The sequence below is a fragment of the Paramormyrops kingsleyae genome, chromosome 2 (genome assembly GCF_048594095.1).
Source record: "Paramormyrops kingsleyae isolate MSU_618 chromosome 2, PKINGS_0.4, whole genome shotgun sequence".
Classification (NCBI taxonomy): Eukaryota; Metazoa; Chordata; class Actinopteri; order Osteoglossiformes; family Mormyridae; genus Paramormyrops; species Paramormyrops kingsleyae.
In genome coordinates, this window is record NC_132798.1 from 30522088 (window position 1) to 30536809 (window position 14722).

Here is a 14722-nt window from a genome sequence, read left to right on the forward strand (position 1 = left end):
TATTTATAAATATAAAAATATAGTTATAAATATTGTTTTCTTAAACTGATACATTTTATTTGAAACCTGTGTCTGCAATCTACTTAGTAAAAAGCAATTCACTTTAAATCTTAAAAATATGTATATTTTTGTTTCCACAAGGGAGTTTTGGCTTTGCTTTTGCACATTTTTCTTGTAATAGCCATAATAATACACAGAAGTGTATAAAACGTGAAGATATTTCTCCGTGCTCTATATACAAGCACGTGCAGTTCTTTAGTCTGTTGCCATGCTTTAATATACAGTGGTACCTCGGTTCTCGAACTCACTAGAACTCGAATTTCTTGAAAGTCGAACAAACCAGTTTGACCTAGAACTCGATCTGAATATCAGAAGTCGAACCATGAACGCTGACCTAATATAAATTGTACGCGCCAGGAAATGAGTCATACTACAATGCAATTCTTACTTGAATGCCTTCTTCACCGACTGGATGATTAACCAAATAAAGCAGCGCAACATTACAGTAAGTGGGGCAGCTTGTGGCTCAGTGGGCTAAGCCTGTGTACCTGTAATCACAAGGTCGCCGGCTCAAACCCACCCTCAGCATGTCTATGGGTCCTTGAGCAAGTTGAGGGAGCAAGTGCATAAGAGCAAGTTGAGGGAGGCATAAAAACAATTTCCTCATGGGGATCAATTATTATTATAACTTAACAATAAATAAACCACTAACTTACGTGTACTATTAGAGCATTTATGTCATTTATTTAAACTTTAAACCAGGTAAATTAACGGAAAACCAGTTCTCACTGCTTTACGTGATATTCGGGAGAAATAGCAGACTACGCATCGAAACTGCCTGGGATACAAACGTCATGCGTGTAAACTCTTCAGCCAATAATGGCAACGGTGCGTCGTCACGGAGGCGGTTCCAGTTTGTGCAGCCGGGTGAGAGGTCGCAATGCATCTAACCGTAATGCATTGCGTCAGGATCAGAATGCGTTGCTTTAAGCCAGCGCTGTAAGCAAGTCAAACGCACCCAATGACCGGACTGGGGAAACAAACTGAAATGCGGACTTAATACAGAGGACTAATGACAACAACCAGAAACAGCTGATCACATGGGGATCCCACACGAGGTTAACGAGGGGGCGTGGCACACGGAAGGAGCGGATGATCGGGGCTGGATAAGGGTAATGTTGGGATAAGATCTTTATCGTTTTGGAAGCCATTAAGAAAAAAATGCTCTTCTTGTTTTATCCTGTTCATTTTGCGTTTAAATGCTAGAAAAAAATAATAATAATTAGATGTAATTTTGAGGGGCCGGGAACCAATTAATTGGTTTTCCATTATTTCTTATGGAAAAAATTCGATCAGAACTCCAACTTTTTAGGATTCGATCCGGAGTCCGGAACGGATTAAGTTCGAGAACCGAGGTACCACTGTGTATGAGCACTAGTTGCACTGTGTAGTCTTTAGCAAATTAAATGCGCTGCAGCATGATCTGAGCCCACCATGCCTTTTCTACTGAATCTTTGCGGGCAGGAGCGGTTGGACATCCTACCCGGCCTACCGTACGTTACCTCACGAGCCAGTCAATCATGCCGTTCATTCAAAAAGAAACTTGTGGTGCTTCATTTACGCCAATATATCAGCAGTTCCACAGTGGCTTTACTAGTTAGCTGTTAACTTGCTTCTACTTGGAAACTCATATGAAGGATGCTGAACAGTCATTTCAGCATGCACAATATTTGATGACACATAAAGTTATCAAGTTTTAAGTCTTGTTAACTTCATGGAGACTACATTATCAGCAAGAGGTTTTTTACCTAGTTATAGATTGGTAGTTAGCTGGATAGACGGGTAGAACTGATGTAAATGTATGACCTGCAACAAAAACAGCCACATACAAGCAGACGTGTCCCACAGTAGGATCTTTGTGCATTTATTGAGGGGCATTAGTCTATTTAACAGAAACACTGACAACAAAATAAGAAATAGCTCTGGAATTATGCTGGGATACAAACTAAAAATTTTTTACTTGCTGACATAAGTGTGCTAGATTGGATGTGGGCCAGGTTGGATGTCCAACCCCGTCTTCTGGTAGGTCACAGCAAGAGGCTTCTCAATGGAGTTTCAGACTTCAAAATCCCTAAAAACTAATAAACACTGAAAAGCTCCTCTCTGTCAAAATTTCTGTTGGCAATTAAGCTTTGAAGCTGTAGGTCACCTACAATCCTGTGGAAAAAATAGGCACACCGCTTGAAAAAGTTTATTTTTTGACATACACTGGATAGCCATAGCATTAAAACCACCTACCTAATATTGTGTAGGTCCCCCTCATGCCAACAAAAACAGCTCTGACCTGTTGAGGCATGGACTCTGCAAGACCTCTGAAGGAGGCCTGTGGTATCCAGCAACAAGACATTAGCAGCAGATCCTTTAAGTCCTGTAAGTTGCGAGGTGGATCGAGCATCACTTGTTTGTCCAACACATCTCACAGATGCTCGATTGAATTGCAGTCTGGGGAATTTGAAGGCCAAGTCGACACCTTGATCATGTTACAGATGCACTGATCTGATATTGATATTCGGTATCAGTCTGATACTGACTCAAACAGCTGAATCGGGTATCTGTGACAATGGGATCGATCTATGGGACAGATTAATTCAGCTTAGTTCTCAGTTATTGTATGTTTACGTCCGCAGTGCACTGGTAGCATACATTTTGCTACAAGAAGACATAATATAGCATGGAGGGAGCTACGAAATCAGTAGTTTGGCAGTATTGGTGCGGCGACAAGTTAAAGGGCATTTCAACAGTATTTTAAAAAGCGACACTATTGCAGTATTTTGAAAAACCCCAAGATACATTTTGCCGAAAAGAAACATCACGCTATACTGTGTTAGCCTTAAACTTAGCCTAAATAGTAGTTCTACTAATAAATTCGTCTTCATGAAAAAAATGCCTTCCAGTACAAACATGTAAGCCAAATGTGTGGTAACTGTGATATTAGCGGGTTAATGCACTCCAAGCCCCGCATAATACAATGCAGTGATTCTCAGGTAAAGAGATATATATTGATGTTGCGCCAGGATTTCTTTGTACTCAGTTGAAATGCAATGACTAATATGGCAAAGCAGTCAGATACCTGCATGGACTGGGTATATCCAATGCAACAGGAACCAGTGGTGATTTGAGGGGTGACTCAGATGCACCAGTGCGGCAATGCACTTGTTGAAAACGTTCAATTTGGCAATATATTTTTATTTGGATTAAATTATTTATTCACAACAAAATGACCATTTCAATCATAGTTTTGTTCCTCTGTGGAGACTTTCAAGCTGAGAACTGAGAATCCTAAATGACTGAGTTGAAAAAAAGAACTCAGGTTTAAGGTAAGGTAAATAAATACATATTTATATAAATGTATTGAATTGTTATTTATCATTAAAAATGCAATAACGATTAACAATTCAAATAAATTTATATAGAACCTCTTCCCAGGTTACGATGGGTCCGATAAACCTATCATAAGGCGAAAATATCGTAAGGTGAAAATGCATTTTAATACAGTACACCTAACCTAACAAACATCATAGCCTAGCCTAGCCTACCTTAACCATGCTTAGAACACTTACATTAGCCTTAAGTTGGGCTAATGCCCATTTTTCCTAAATCCAACATATCAAGTTCAAGAACTGACTTAAGCTTAAGTTTAGTGGGCTAAGCTTCTCTGCAAGTCATCAGAAGGTCACCAGTTTGAGCTTTGAGCAAGGGGTAAAGAGAATTTCTCCAAGGGGATTAATAAAGTATCACTATTCACTACTGCCTAATATATGAAGTTTCCTTTGATAGGTGCCATTGTACAGTAACAAGATAATCGATATTATTCATTTCACCTGTCAGTGGTTTTAACTTTATGCTTGATTGGTATATCTGGACAAACAAATATTTGATCTTCATTTGAATAGTTTTTATAGATGGAGGTGATGTAATCTACAAAAACAATAAAACTCCAAATTCTAAATCATTTATTTAACAAAATATTTAACATTTCTCTGTTAGGTTTAATGTTGTGACTAATGTAAGAGTGTCCTCATTTTTTTTTTCTCACAAGGGATTACAATTTTATTTTAATGGTAAAATGGTTTCAAAATGTTAATTTTGAACTTTTCAATATTATCACGTTTTTGTTTCAGTATTGTGGAATCTGAGGATCTAATACTTATCTGTCCAAATGTGTTGAAAAAGACTTCATTTTACATGTTGTTTACTTACTTTTTCACGTGACTGTACTTCCCTTCAGTTACAGTCTTTGAATAACCAAAGTCCTACATGCCTATTTTAGTCTAGCTTACCTCAAATAGCCCCGTGGCTGCTTTTGCCCGTGTCGCTATATGTCTTCATGAATGCCAGGCATAGCTCAGCAGTAGGATATGCTCCTTCCTTTCCTGGTTGGGTTAATGGTCATTTCCATCTGTGATGCTAGTCTTGTAAAATCCTTTTAAGGGTGGTTTCAGTTTTGGGAAAGGTGTTATATACAAATACACCAAATTCCTCATAGTGTGTGTTATACCTGTTAAGGATCCGCACAAATCCCAAACCATGGTCTCCAAAGGGAGAGTGATGCCACAAATTGTTCTTCAGAAATTAGAGTCTCTGATCCTGAGAAATTATGCAGCTTGCAGCTTTACACAAACAACAGTAACCGGAAGTGCACCAGTGAGGCATCTGTAGGTCCCGCTGCCACCCATAAGAGTAATAACTGTAAAAGTAGTGCATGTGATGTTCAGCACTCTCCTCAAACTCCCTGCTGCACAGAGAATCTTAGTCTGGGTATAGAAGTTAAACTGAGATAATCGTTTGGGTCTTATAGAGGACAAAGTAGAACCCAAGAAGGACACTGTCAATGTCAAAATGCTGTTGAACAATACACATCAAGAGCAAGTGAAACAATGAAATAGAAAAGAAAAAAAAATCTGAAATCTGCAATGTTAAGATTGGTTGTTTATTTTATTAGTCAAGTATACTATCATCCTGGGTTGAAATAAAAGTGCATCATTTTCAGTTCTTGTGACAGGATGACTATTTTGGAAGTACAAAATTGCAGCATTTTTAAATGCATTGTTCATACAAAATAATACTCATTCTGGCTAATATTCCAAGCCCATAGACAAAAGCAATTCTCGCATAACTGTATAAACTGTGTTTGATGTGCCAGCTATAGCACCACCTAGAATTAGTAGTGATACATTTAAGATGTTCATGAACAGTAAGAATGATAATAAACTTTAGCTGCCAGCTATTAATCCCGAACACCATGTCAGCACCCTGTAGTAAAGTTAATGCCCACAAGGTCACTCATAATGGGCTGAACAGTCAAATGGTTTTGGACCAAAGTGAAACAGGACTGATTAAGGAACAAAATGGTAATGCCATTGAGGAGCAAAGACCTCAGCATGGCTGGACTTCAGCTCAGTAAATTGGTGCTCCTTTAGAAATTAAACTCAGATTGATAGGCCTGTTGTGTGACTAAGAGCAGTCGAATGCTGCCACTGTATATACATAAAATAACCACTACCAAATAACCAAAATATAAGTGGTAACAACTGGCTTCAAGCTCCTTATTAAATTTTGATATTTCAATTTTGCATTTTCATGTATATATACATTTTGTTCCTATGGTGGTTTATAAAACAATAAACATAAGAAGGTACTGACACGACATAAATGCAGAAAAATTGGATGGTGAAGTGTGTTCATCAACAACAGGTACCTATGTGTTTGTAGCCCTTTTTTCTTGTTATTATAACAGCATATAGTTCCAGTCAAGAATGATTCAAATGTTAAAATGTATAAAATTAAATCTGCCATTATGGCAATGTCCATGTATGTTATTCACAATGAATCCACAAACCACATTTTTACCCAAATCTAAATTTGGGCCAGTACTTCACTGTTCCCAAACGTTTCGGTCCGGAATTTACCCTAAGTACTGGTGAAGGGGGTACTGGCTGGACTGGTTGGACTGGTGGGGCTTTGGTCTTCTCTTTGCTATATTCTGTGATGGTGAATCCTTGTTCACTTTTCTCCTGCAAGTTAAACCTGGGCAGGAAATGTGTGGAAACATGCTGTGACTTCACACGGGTGCTGGAGCCCATTTTCGCCTTGCCCCGCTTGTTCAGCGCCACAAACCACTCGCGCCCACTCCGGTGGTTCCTGTGTGTTGCTGAGGCATATGTGTTATAGCTGTTCTCTTGAAATCGCTCCCTGAACTTGCAATCTTCTGTGAACTTTTCCTAAAAAGGTACAAAACAAGTGGAACACATAACCTTTAAGCAAAATAACTGTTCACAGCCATGAGTTTAAAATAATGTCAGGGAGTGCACAGGATAATGACCCTGACGGCTACACCAGGAGTTGAAAGCCCAGACCTCTCTCAGCACAGCACGGAATACTAGAAAGATCTAAAGTGAATTAAACAAGGGGAATGGTTCACCATTCTGTTGGTCTGCATCCCTTGTGTTTATGTAATCATTTTCTTATACAAAACAAATATGTCATCAAATGGACAGCAATAATTCATTCCACTATGGGTATAATACAAGGCTGACAACATGAAAATTCTGGCAAATTCTGAACAATAGACCAGATATTATTGTTTTACAATGTTTCTTTATGTAAGGAATTAGTCATCTACCTAATTCTGCTAAGGTGCAAATGTGTTATTGGCAGGGGTTGAGGCTGCTCTCTGCTCTGCAGTTGCGTTAATGACAGTCTGTCAGGAATCTTCATGTCACTGGCTGTCAGTGGTGAGGGTCGTGCCCGTCCTCCGGTTGCTGATGAATCATGCTACAGTGCACCAGCTTGTGTTTACTCAACCGGGCTGAGGACCTTTTGAAACAACTCTGCCACAAAGTTGCTAAAATCTAAAACATCGACAAAGTAGTGGAGGTGCAAAGAAATACTTTATAGGCAATAAATACCCCTTGAGGCAATAGTGCAATGGACAAAACACCACCCACAAAATGCTTAAAAGGAACCAGAGCCGGTCAAAATGGGTTACATAATGAAATCTGCCTCTAGAAATACTGTAAACAATACAAAGTTTGCTATCATAAGTAATTCAAACTACATGCTGAGGAAGATGTATTACAGGATATATTGCTTTGCTTTCAAAAATGTCACATTTACACAAAAAAGAAATATTGCCTCAAGTTATTGTTTTATTTGGTGGGAGAATTTCGGACAAATCTTCAATGTACACAATATTTCAGATAAAAACATTGATTTTAAAAAGACCTTTGCCAAGTTCATTGCATCTAATTAAAGTTCTAAAGATATTTGTGGTGGGAAAATACAAAAAAATCTCCATGAAAAATGTTTCCTAAAATAACCTTTAATTGCATTTATAATAAAACAGTTACGCTTTGCTGACCAGTGCAACAAAGCAGAAAATGGTGCCATTATGGTACTTTTAAAACATCACAGTTAGCTATTTCAAGGGACTCTGCATATATACTTGAAGGGGGATTTATTTGTTATTTAATTTACATTGTTCTCAGTGTATTTCTATCAATGCATGAACAATTTATCTAGATTGTCTGCTGTTAATAATGGATACGTTCACTATAAAATATGAAACATCACTATAATTTCCTGTAGAAAGTGGATATGTATTTTTGAACTGTAGTAATTTACACCATAATCAATCACAGAAATATTGAATTCACTGTCCAGGCTTGCTTTCACAAATAAATGATCATCAAACATGCCAGGAACAAACGAGTTAGATGGTATCTGGATAAAGAGAACAATGAAATAATACATCTCTTTAAAAAATAGAAAAATGCATGCAGAGATTTCATTTGGTTTTTTCTGGAAACCACAACCTCTGATCTGGCCTTCAGTGGACACTCTTAGCCAGCAAGTTCTGAATCGCTTCAGGCACTTTTGAACAGTAGATGCATTAGTTTTAGGGAAAGAAATTCAGAATTGAATGATGGGAATGATGACAAACCTGAGAAAGTGATGTTAAGTGCAAGATCGACTGTGATCCTGCAGATCCCCAACATTGTTACCAAGAATCCCTTTTACATGGAATGTTGAATTTTTAATGTAATTCTTTCTTCCCAGGCTCCTAAAAAGTGTCCCTGTATAAATACCCTGCCTAAATTGCTATCTTTCAGAGAAAAGAGGAGGAGTAAAGTACAGACGTTCCCTGGGTTACAATGAGGCTGCATTCCGATAAATCTATCGTGAGCCTAAAATGTCATAAGGCAAAAATGCATTTTAATACGGTAAACCTAACCTAACAAACATCATAGCATAGCCTAGCCTACGTTAAACATGCTTAGAACACTTACATTAGCCTTCAGTTGGGCAAAATCATTAACACAAAGCCTATTTTATAATAAAGTGTTGAATATATCATTACATGCAGTGATGAATCATATCCATTGTAAAATAGAAATTTCGTAACATGGACCTTTGTAACCTGGGCAGAGTCTGTATATATAACAGCATTTGTTGGTTCAGTCTATTGAATACCTACAACTTTTTTATCCTAAAAAATTTCATGAACGTTATGTTATCTTTGTTGAACTAACAATAAATCAAACATTTTCTAACATATCACATTTTAATGTGGTTTTCAATTCTATCAAGCTACACATTACTAACCAATGATTTTATAGGCATGTCATGTGATGGTGATATATGAATTAGAGCAGTAGTTCTCAAGCTATTTGCACCAATGCCAGCCCAATTTTTACCATGCCAGCTCAGTCGCGACCCTATATCAAGTATAGGTTTTAATTAAAGATATGATCAAGCACGCAGTGCACTCTGCAATTTACGCCAATCGATGCCTATCGCTCAAATATGATTGGATGTGCCAGTGAATTTTAAATTAAGCATCTGTGGTTTGGCTTCTTGGATTGGTTGAGTGTTCATTAGTCTTGCGTTAAGCATTTGCAGACCCAAGACCTGTTTATATAGCTTAATTCTAGGATGGGGCTGGGAAATCTGATCATGGATCAGCATAGCAGCTTCCTGGTTTTAAAACGCTTACATTTGCATCGCTGCCTTGCGACCATTTGCCATGGTTTGAGAATCGGCAAATTAGAGAGTACTCTGTAAAAGAAATGTAGTTCTTCAGTCTTAACTGTGCATTGACTGAAAATGAATGATTCAGTATATTTAATGATTCAGCTTTAAAATATAACAGTAGACCTACCTTTCTAGTGTACCTATATTGGTAATGGAGTTACATAGATACCCATATATTATTTACACAAATATTTAAAATTGTTGTTAAAGTAGCAATTGTTTCTATTTGTTTCTATTTATTTGTGCGTTATTTCCTAATATAATGTGATTTCAGAATAATGGTATACTCATACTTACAATAGCATGCAGTCTTCCCCGTTTATTCATTGCTAGATATCTCTTGCTGAAAACTCCTCGAATGCCAACAATGCCCTGAGAAACTGCAAAGAGTTCCAGCAAACCTGGATAAGTAAGCACATTCCAAATCAACACAATTTAGTTAACAGGGGAGGAACTGAGCATTTAAAAAGTGTGACTGAAATGGACGTAAAAGTAGCATTTCAGGAAGAAGTGTCAGCCATCAACTGACTTGCAATACAGCCTCAAAATAACAGCTTACTTATGCAATTATACAATATTAAATGGCATCTACTGCAGTAATAAATGAAATAGGAGAATATAAGTTCTCAAGTGGGAATGATTAACATATACCATTTATACTTACCAGCATTACATATGGTTTACAATTCTTAAATCAATCCATCCATCCATCCATTTTCTGACTACTTATCTAGTAGAGGGTGGCCAGGAGCCCATACCATGGATGGATGGATGGATGGATAGGGGAGAATACATTTGAAGGCATACATAGAAATTCCACACACACAGCATGGGGGTCTGATTCAAATCTTCCGCCCTGAATGTGCATTATTAGCTCAGTGGGCTCATACCTCCAGGAGTCAGATATGGGTTTCTTCCTGCTCTATTGGTGTGGAGTTTACCTGTACCTGCAGATACCCTAAATCCAAAAACATGCAGTTATATGAATGGGTTGTCCTTAGTGTCTGCCTTGCGATGGACTGACACCCCATCCGCGAAGCCCCCTGCTTCCTGCTTCTCCTGCTTCTGCCCTCTGCTTCCTGTGAGAGGTTCACCATCACCCTTTACTGATTCAGTGCTTATGGAAGAAGGATGTATGGTTCCTCTGCAGTTGTATAGCAGCAGTACAGCAGAAGAATTTCCTTTTCATTTACTTTGTGATACTCTGGACAAGCTCAGATCAAGAAGAGCTCAGATCAGTTCCCCTGCTTAGTTCAGTGCCTTTAGTTTGTCCATCATTTAGAAATGCCACAGTATGGTAAAACACTTTCAGTGTTATTCATTTTTTGATATAAATGAAGACACAGATATTTACTTTTTGTTCAGCACTCCAAGTTTCAAGACCGGCTTAGGCATTATAAAATAATAAAGCTATCTCACCACTACTCTATAAGGCACCGTCTTGTATTCCCCTTTGGCTAATCATCCCTAACCCTCTCCTTCCCCATCCACTTCACTGCTGTCGGATCTTGGCTGGTAAAATATTCGTCTTTCTCCCCTTTTCACCAAATTCACAGGACCTGTTGTTGTGTTTCCCCTCGCGCTTCTGACACCAGTATTGTCAGTATTAACTGCCCATCTCACAGACTTCTCTATACATTTATTGAGGAGGAGTAACATTATGTATTATTAAGTATTATTTTAATGTCTAGGAATAGTCCTTACTTGGGGGACTCTTCTCCAGCTGTATATGACATCACTTTAAATTGTGAATAATTACTTCAATCGCAGGTTGTACTTGTACATATAAAGGCCTGAATCAAAAGGATCCATTTGGCCCTAAATTAGCTTCCTTTATTGAAGTCTCCATTTTAACTTCTGACTCTATGTCCATATTGCACAATTGCCAGCTGCTGCCAACCAATACTTTTGCAGTATTAAGTATTGCAGTACTATGGGGGTTGTTCTTTGATAAGATAAAAGATTGGTGTGAAAAGCAAATTGCTGTTTTTTTAGAGGAAGCTGTCAGATAATTAATGTGGAGTGATTTGTTCCTACGTCATAGTTTGGCATCAGCGCTGAACACTGGTGGTAGGTCTCAGGATGTAATGTATGCTTCATTTCTGTACATGTGATTTATTCTATAACCTTCTTTTCAAGTATTGTTGATTGTAAGTGTTCAAGAATGTATTTCACCTGATTGTATTTCACGGTATATTAGGTGTTTATAAAAGATATTTTTCAAGCAACATAAGAAATTAAGTGGCTAGCTCTTTAGTTGTGTTTTATTTCCTGTCCTGTCTTTGTGAGATCATGCTCTCCCCTTGTTCACGTGCATTTCTTGCTGAAATAGTGCCTCTAAAGAGTGTGGTTGTGGGCTTTTCTGAGTGCGTGATCCTGCCTGGGGGGCCCTTTGCTTTGCTTCCTCACTTACAGGGATATGCTTCAGTCTCTCTGCATCACTGCTCTGGATAAGTGGTTGGAAGAGGTTTGAATGGATGGCTATTAATATAACATCAAATAAAAATAAATAAATATGGATTGCAGTAACTTGTTACACTGTTGCACTGTTATATGAAACTATATGGATTATCTTCTCAGTACTTGCAACTGATATCTATTAGTAATACGAAAGTAAAAATACATATTTATGTTTTTTAAATTATATAGCTTTTCCACTTTTCAAGGACTGTAGTGGGTATTAAGACCAGCAAGGCTACTTATACCGTCACTTTACCCATAGGTATAACTGAATTTTTCCAGTAAAATATCCAGCTGTATACATTAGTAAACACGGAAGTTGATTTGTATAAAACCGTAACTTCATTCAATAATTCCCAAAGAATAATTTTGTTTCCTCTTATTTGCAGGTTATTTTACCTCAGGAAATATCACTGTATTTATTTGCAAATGGGCAGTAAAATGTCAAAATATATGAAGCTATATATTAATTTCGGTTATTACCTTATAACGATGAGTGTACATTCGATTGATAAATGGCAATAAAACCGTGTATGTAAATATGTCTACAATTAGGAAATTATCCGTGTTGATAATGATAAATATATCTTGACGAATAAAATTTCTAACTGTTCTTTTCTTAACAGACGCGATGGGAAAAAATTCAAGCCATTGGTAGAAACTTACTCAAGTGGTCTGGCGCATGACTGCCGTTGACTCTACCATCCGGGTGAATTTGCAGATGAAAACCAATGCCAACCCTACAGTACAGGGTGCCAGTCCTACGCCCCGGACTGCTACCTCCTTCAAGAAGTTTATCGTCCACCAAAACCTGTTCGGATTCAGCTGACGCGGCTGCACAAATCAAAAATACAACATGAATGAAGCAAAAATAAATGCTCATTCTTCCAAAACGGGACTCTTTGTCTATTGCTAGAATGGCTCTAGCATGCTGTCCTTCACGTATTCCGTGCACGGGGGACTGTGTCTGCACAGATGTAGTTACAGCCCTTGATGGGTATAACCCAGGCTTCTGTAGCTGGAGTAGATCTGCTGGCACGAAGATATTTATAACACAAATGATCTCACTGCTTGATGCGTGCCTGAGTTTTCAAGGTCGCCGTCTCATTTAGATTTTTCGCTTTAAAAAGTCCTGCCTAAGACTGATTAAAAAAAGCCAAAATAAGGAAAATGACAATACACGTTACCTGGAGCTAACACCGAACCAGTACATGAAGTGTAAGCTGATGGGAAAATAACACCGAGTAATAAGTCCAATTTTAACAAATGTGCCAAGTTCAAACATTTATTTCCAAAAGAATATTATATTGCATAATAATATAATATTCCTTTATCTAATGGTAAAGATAGTATGAACTGCTTTGACACCAGGATATTCATGGATGCAGAAATTCGTAAATACATTTCATAAAAATTATCACGTCTGTTCTGTACACTTTGAAGACCTACCGCGGCACTGATGTGAAAATGCCATGCAAGCACGCATTTCTTAGTGTTAACGTTTTAGTAGCTTCCCCTAAAATAAACTTATTTAAAAAGGATATTTGTATTTGTTCATCTGGCCAGTCATTCACGTTTTCTATTAACCCCCACCACGCTACTGCTGCAGCACTGTCAAAGCTTCGGCTCTCTGCACACCAATGTGACACCATACAGTATCTCTCATTTCTTCTGACCAGGGCTAAGGTTTTTCAAATAATACGAGGACCCCGAGTGTTTGCAGGATTACACATATTCTTTATTTTAATGAATCTTCACTGAATAAGTTTTAAACCTGGAAATTAAAGAACAGAATTTTGTTTTTCAGTTTGTGTTATTCAGTCAGAAATTGCTTTTCAACCTATCTTCAGTACAAAAGCTCGGCACGGCAGCTGTTTTGTGATTAATGAATTTTGTATTGATATGCAGAACGGTAAAGTCCACCAGCTCCCACACTATCAAAATATAGCAAGAACAGCTTTTGCCAAACACATCATAGACATGGTGTAATATGTACACAGTAAATGGTTTTTAAAAATACAGCAATGAAGTGTCCTGTTTTGTATTTTTGTGTGAGTGTATGAAATATTGTCTTGTGTGTTTCTTCCTTATGATGGAACGCCATTCTATGCATGGTGTCCCCTACTTTGTCCCCTTGTTGTGATATGCTCCAGGGTCCCTGCAACCCGCTCCTGGATAAGCAGTTATGGACTAGGGATGGGTGGATGGATGGATGGATGGATAAATAAAATACAGGATGAAGGTTTTTGCTTTTGACACCAAAAATAAACCCAAATGATGCATAGCCTTTAGAAATAATATTACAAAATAATATTGCAAATAAGCTGGTGAATCAGATATCATTGATTAAAGCTATTGTGTAAAAATCAATGCCTCATTTTTAATTTGAACATGGTGCTTTAATGGAATTTTAAAAGCAGAAGGCAGGAATGGCAGTCCTACGTGGGCCCAGTGCTTTTTTCATTCTTGTCCAGCACTTGATGTATTATCTTTGAACAATCATTACTATCACATTACATGTTTCTTCTGACCAAACACAAATCCAGCTTTATTGCCATCCATCGGCTAAAGCGCTTTATTCAGTCTTCGGCTCACCGGCTGTGGGGTTCATCCAATCAACTGTTCAATCAAAGCTAATTAATTAAGAACTCAGCTGGAAGGAAAATCAGCCATCGAAAGCGGCTTACTAAGCGTTTACTCTGAGACACATGTAACACATAATCAAGACAGGATTATGTTTAAGAGGAGCAGTGCATTCTTTATTTAAGACCTACTAAATTCCCCAGGGAGACATACAAAACACACTTATTTTACTTTCCATTATATTTTTAATTCTTAAGACTTTGAAAACAATCCCTTTATTGCTTTTGTCTATTCATGCTAGTTTTGATTACTCATTTTACCTCACAGTTTTGATTTCTTTTTCACTGTGTCATTATGCAACAAAATTATTTCTCAGCTTTTAAAAATTATTTCAGCCCTAACCTTTATATCCTGGACGTGCTGGGATTTTACTTACCCAAGGTCTTTTAAACAGAATTTCTCAGAATTCTGCTTTATGGGAGAGAGACATCCCAGAATAAGAGTGTTTTGTGCAGTTTAAACCATTCCACACATCAATGAAGCATTTAATCACTAAGCCAATCTAAACATTTTCTTAAGCAAGAAG

At 37.7% G+C, this 14722-nt stretch overlaps 1 protein-coding gene across 2 annotated transcripts; it reads right to left on the reverse strand.

Moving 5' to 3' along the window:
• Window positions 1-4969: 4969 nt before the first annotated feature.
• On the reverse strand, window positions 4970-12561 carry fgf5 (fibroblast growth factor 5). Of its 2 annotated transcripts, none has more exons than XM_023820701.2 (3): window positions 12220-12561; window positions 9391-9473; window positions 4970-6281 (listed from the first exon to the last, which is right to left on the reverse strand). In XM_023820701.2, the coding sequence occupies exons 1-3, from the start codon at window positions 12434-12436 to the stop codon at window positions 5907-5909; spliced, it is 675 nt and encodes a 224-aa protein (XP_023676469.1). In that variant the 5' UTR covers window positions 12437-12561; the 3' UTR covers window positions 4970-5906. The 2 variants fall into 2 exon arrangements, with proteins under 2 accessions (XP_023676469.1, XP_023676468.1); XM_023820700.2 differs by having other exon boundaries at window positions 9391-9494.
• Window positions 12562-14722: the final 2161 nt, after the last annotated feature.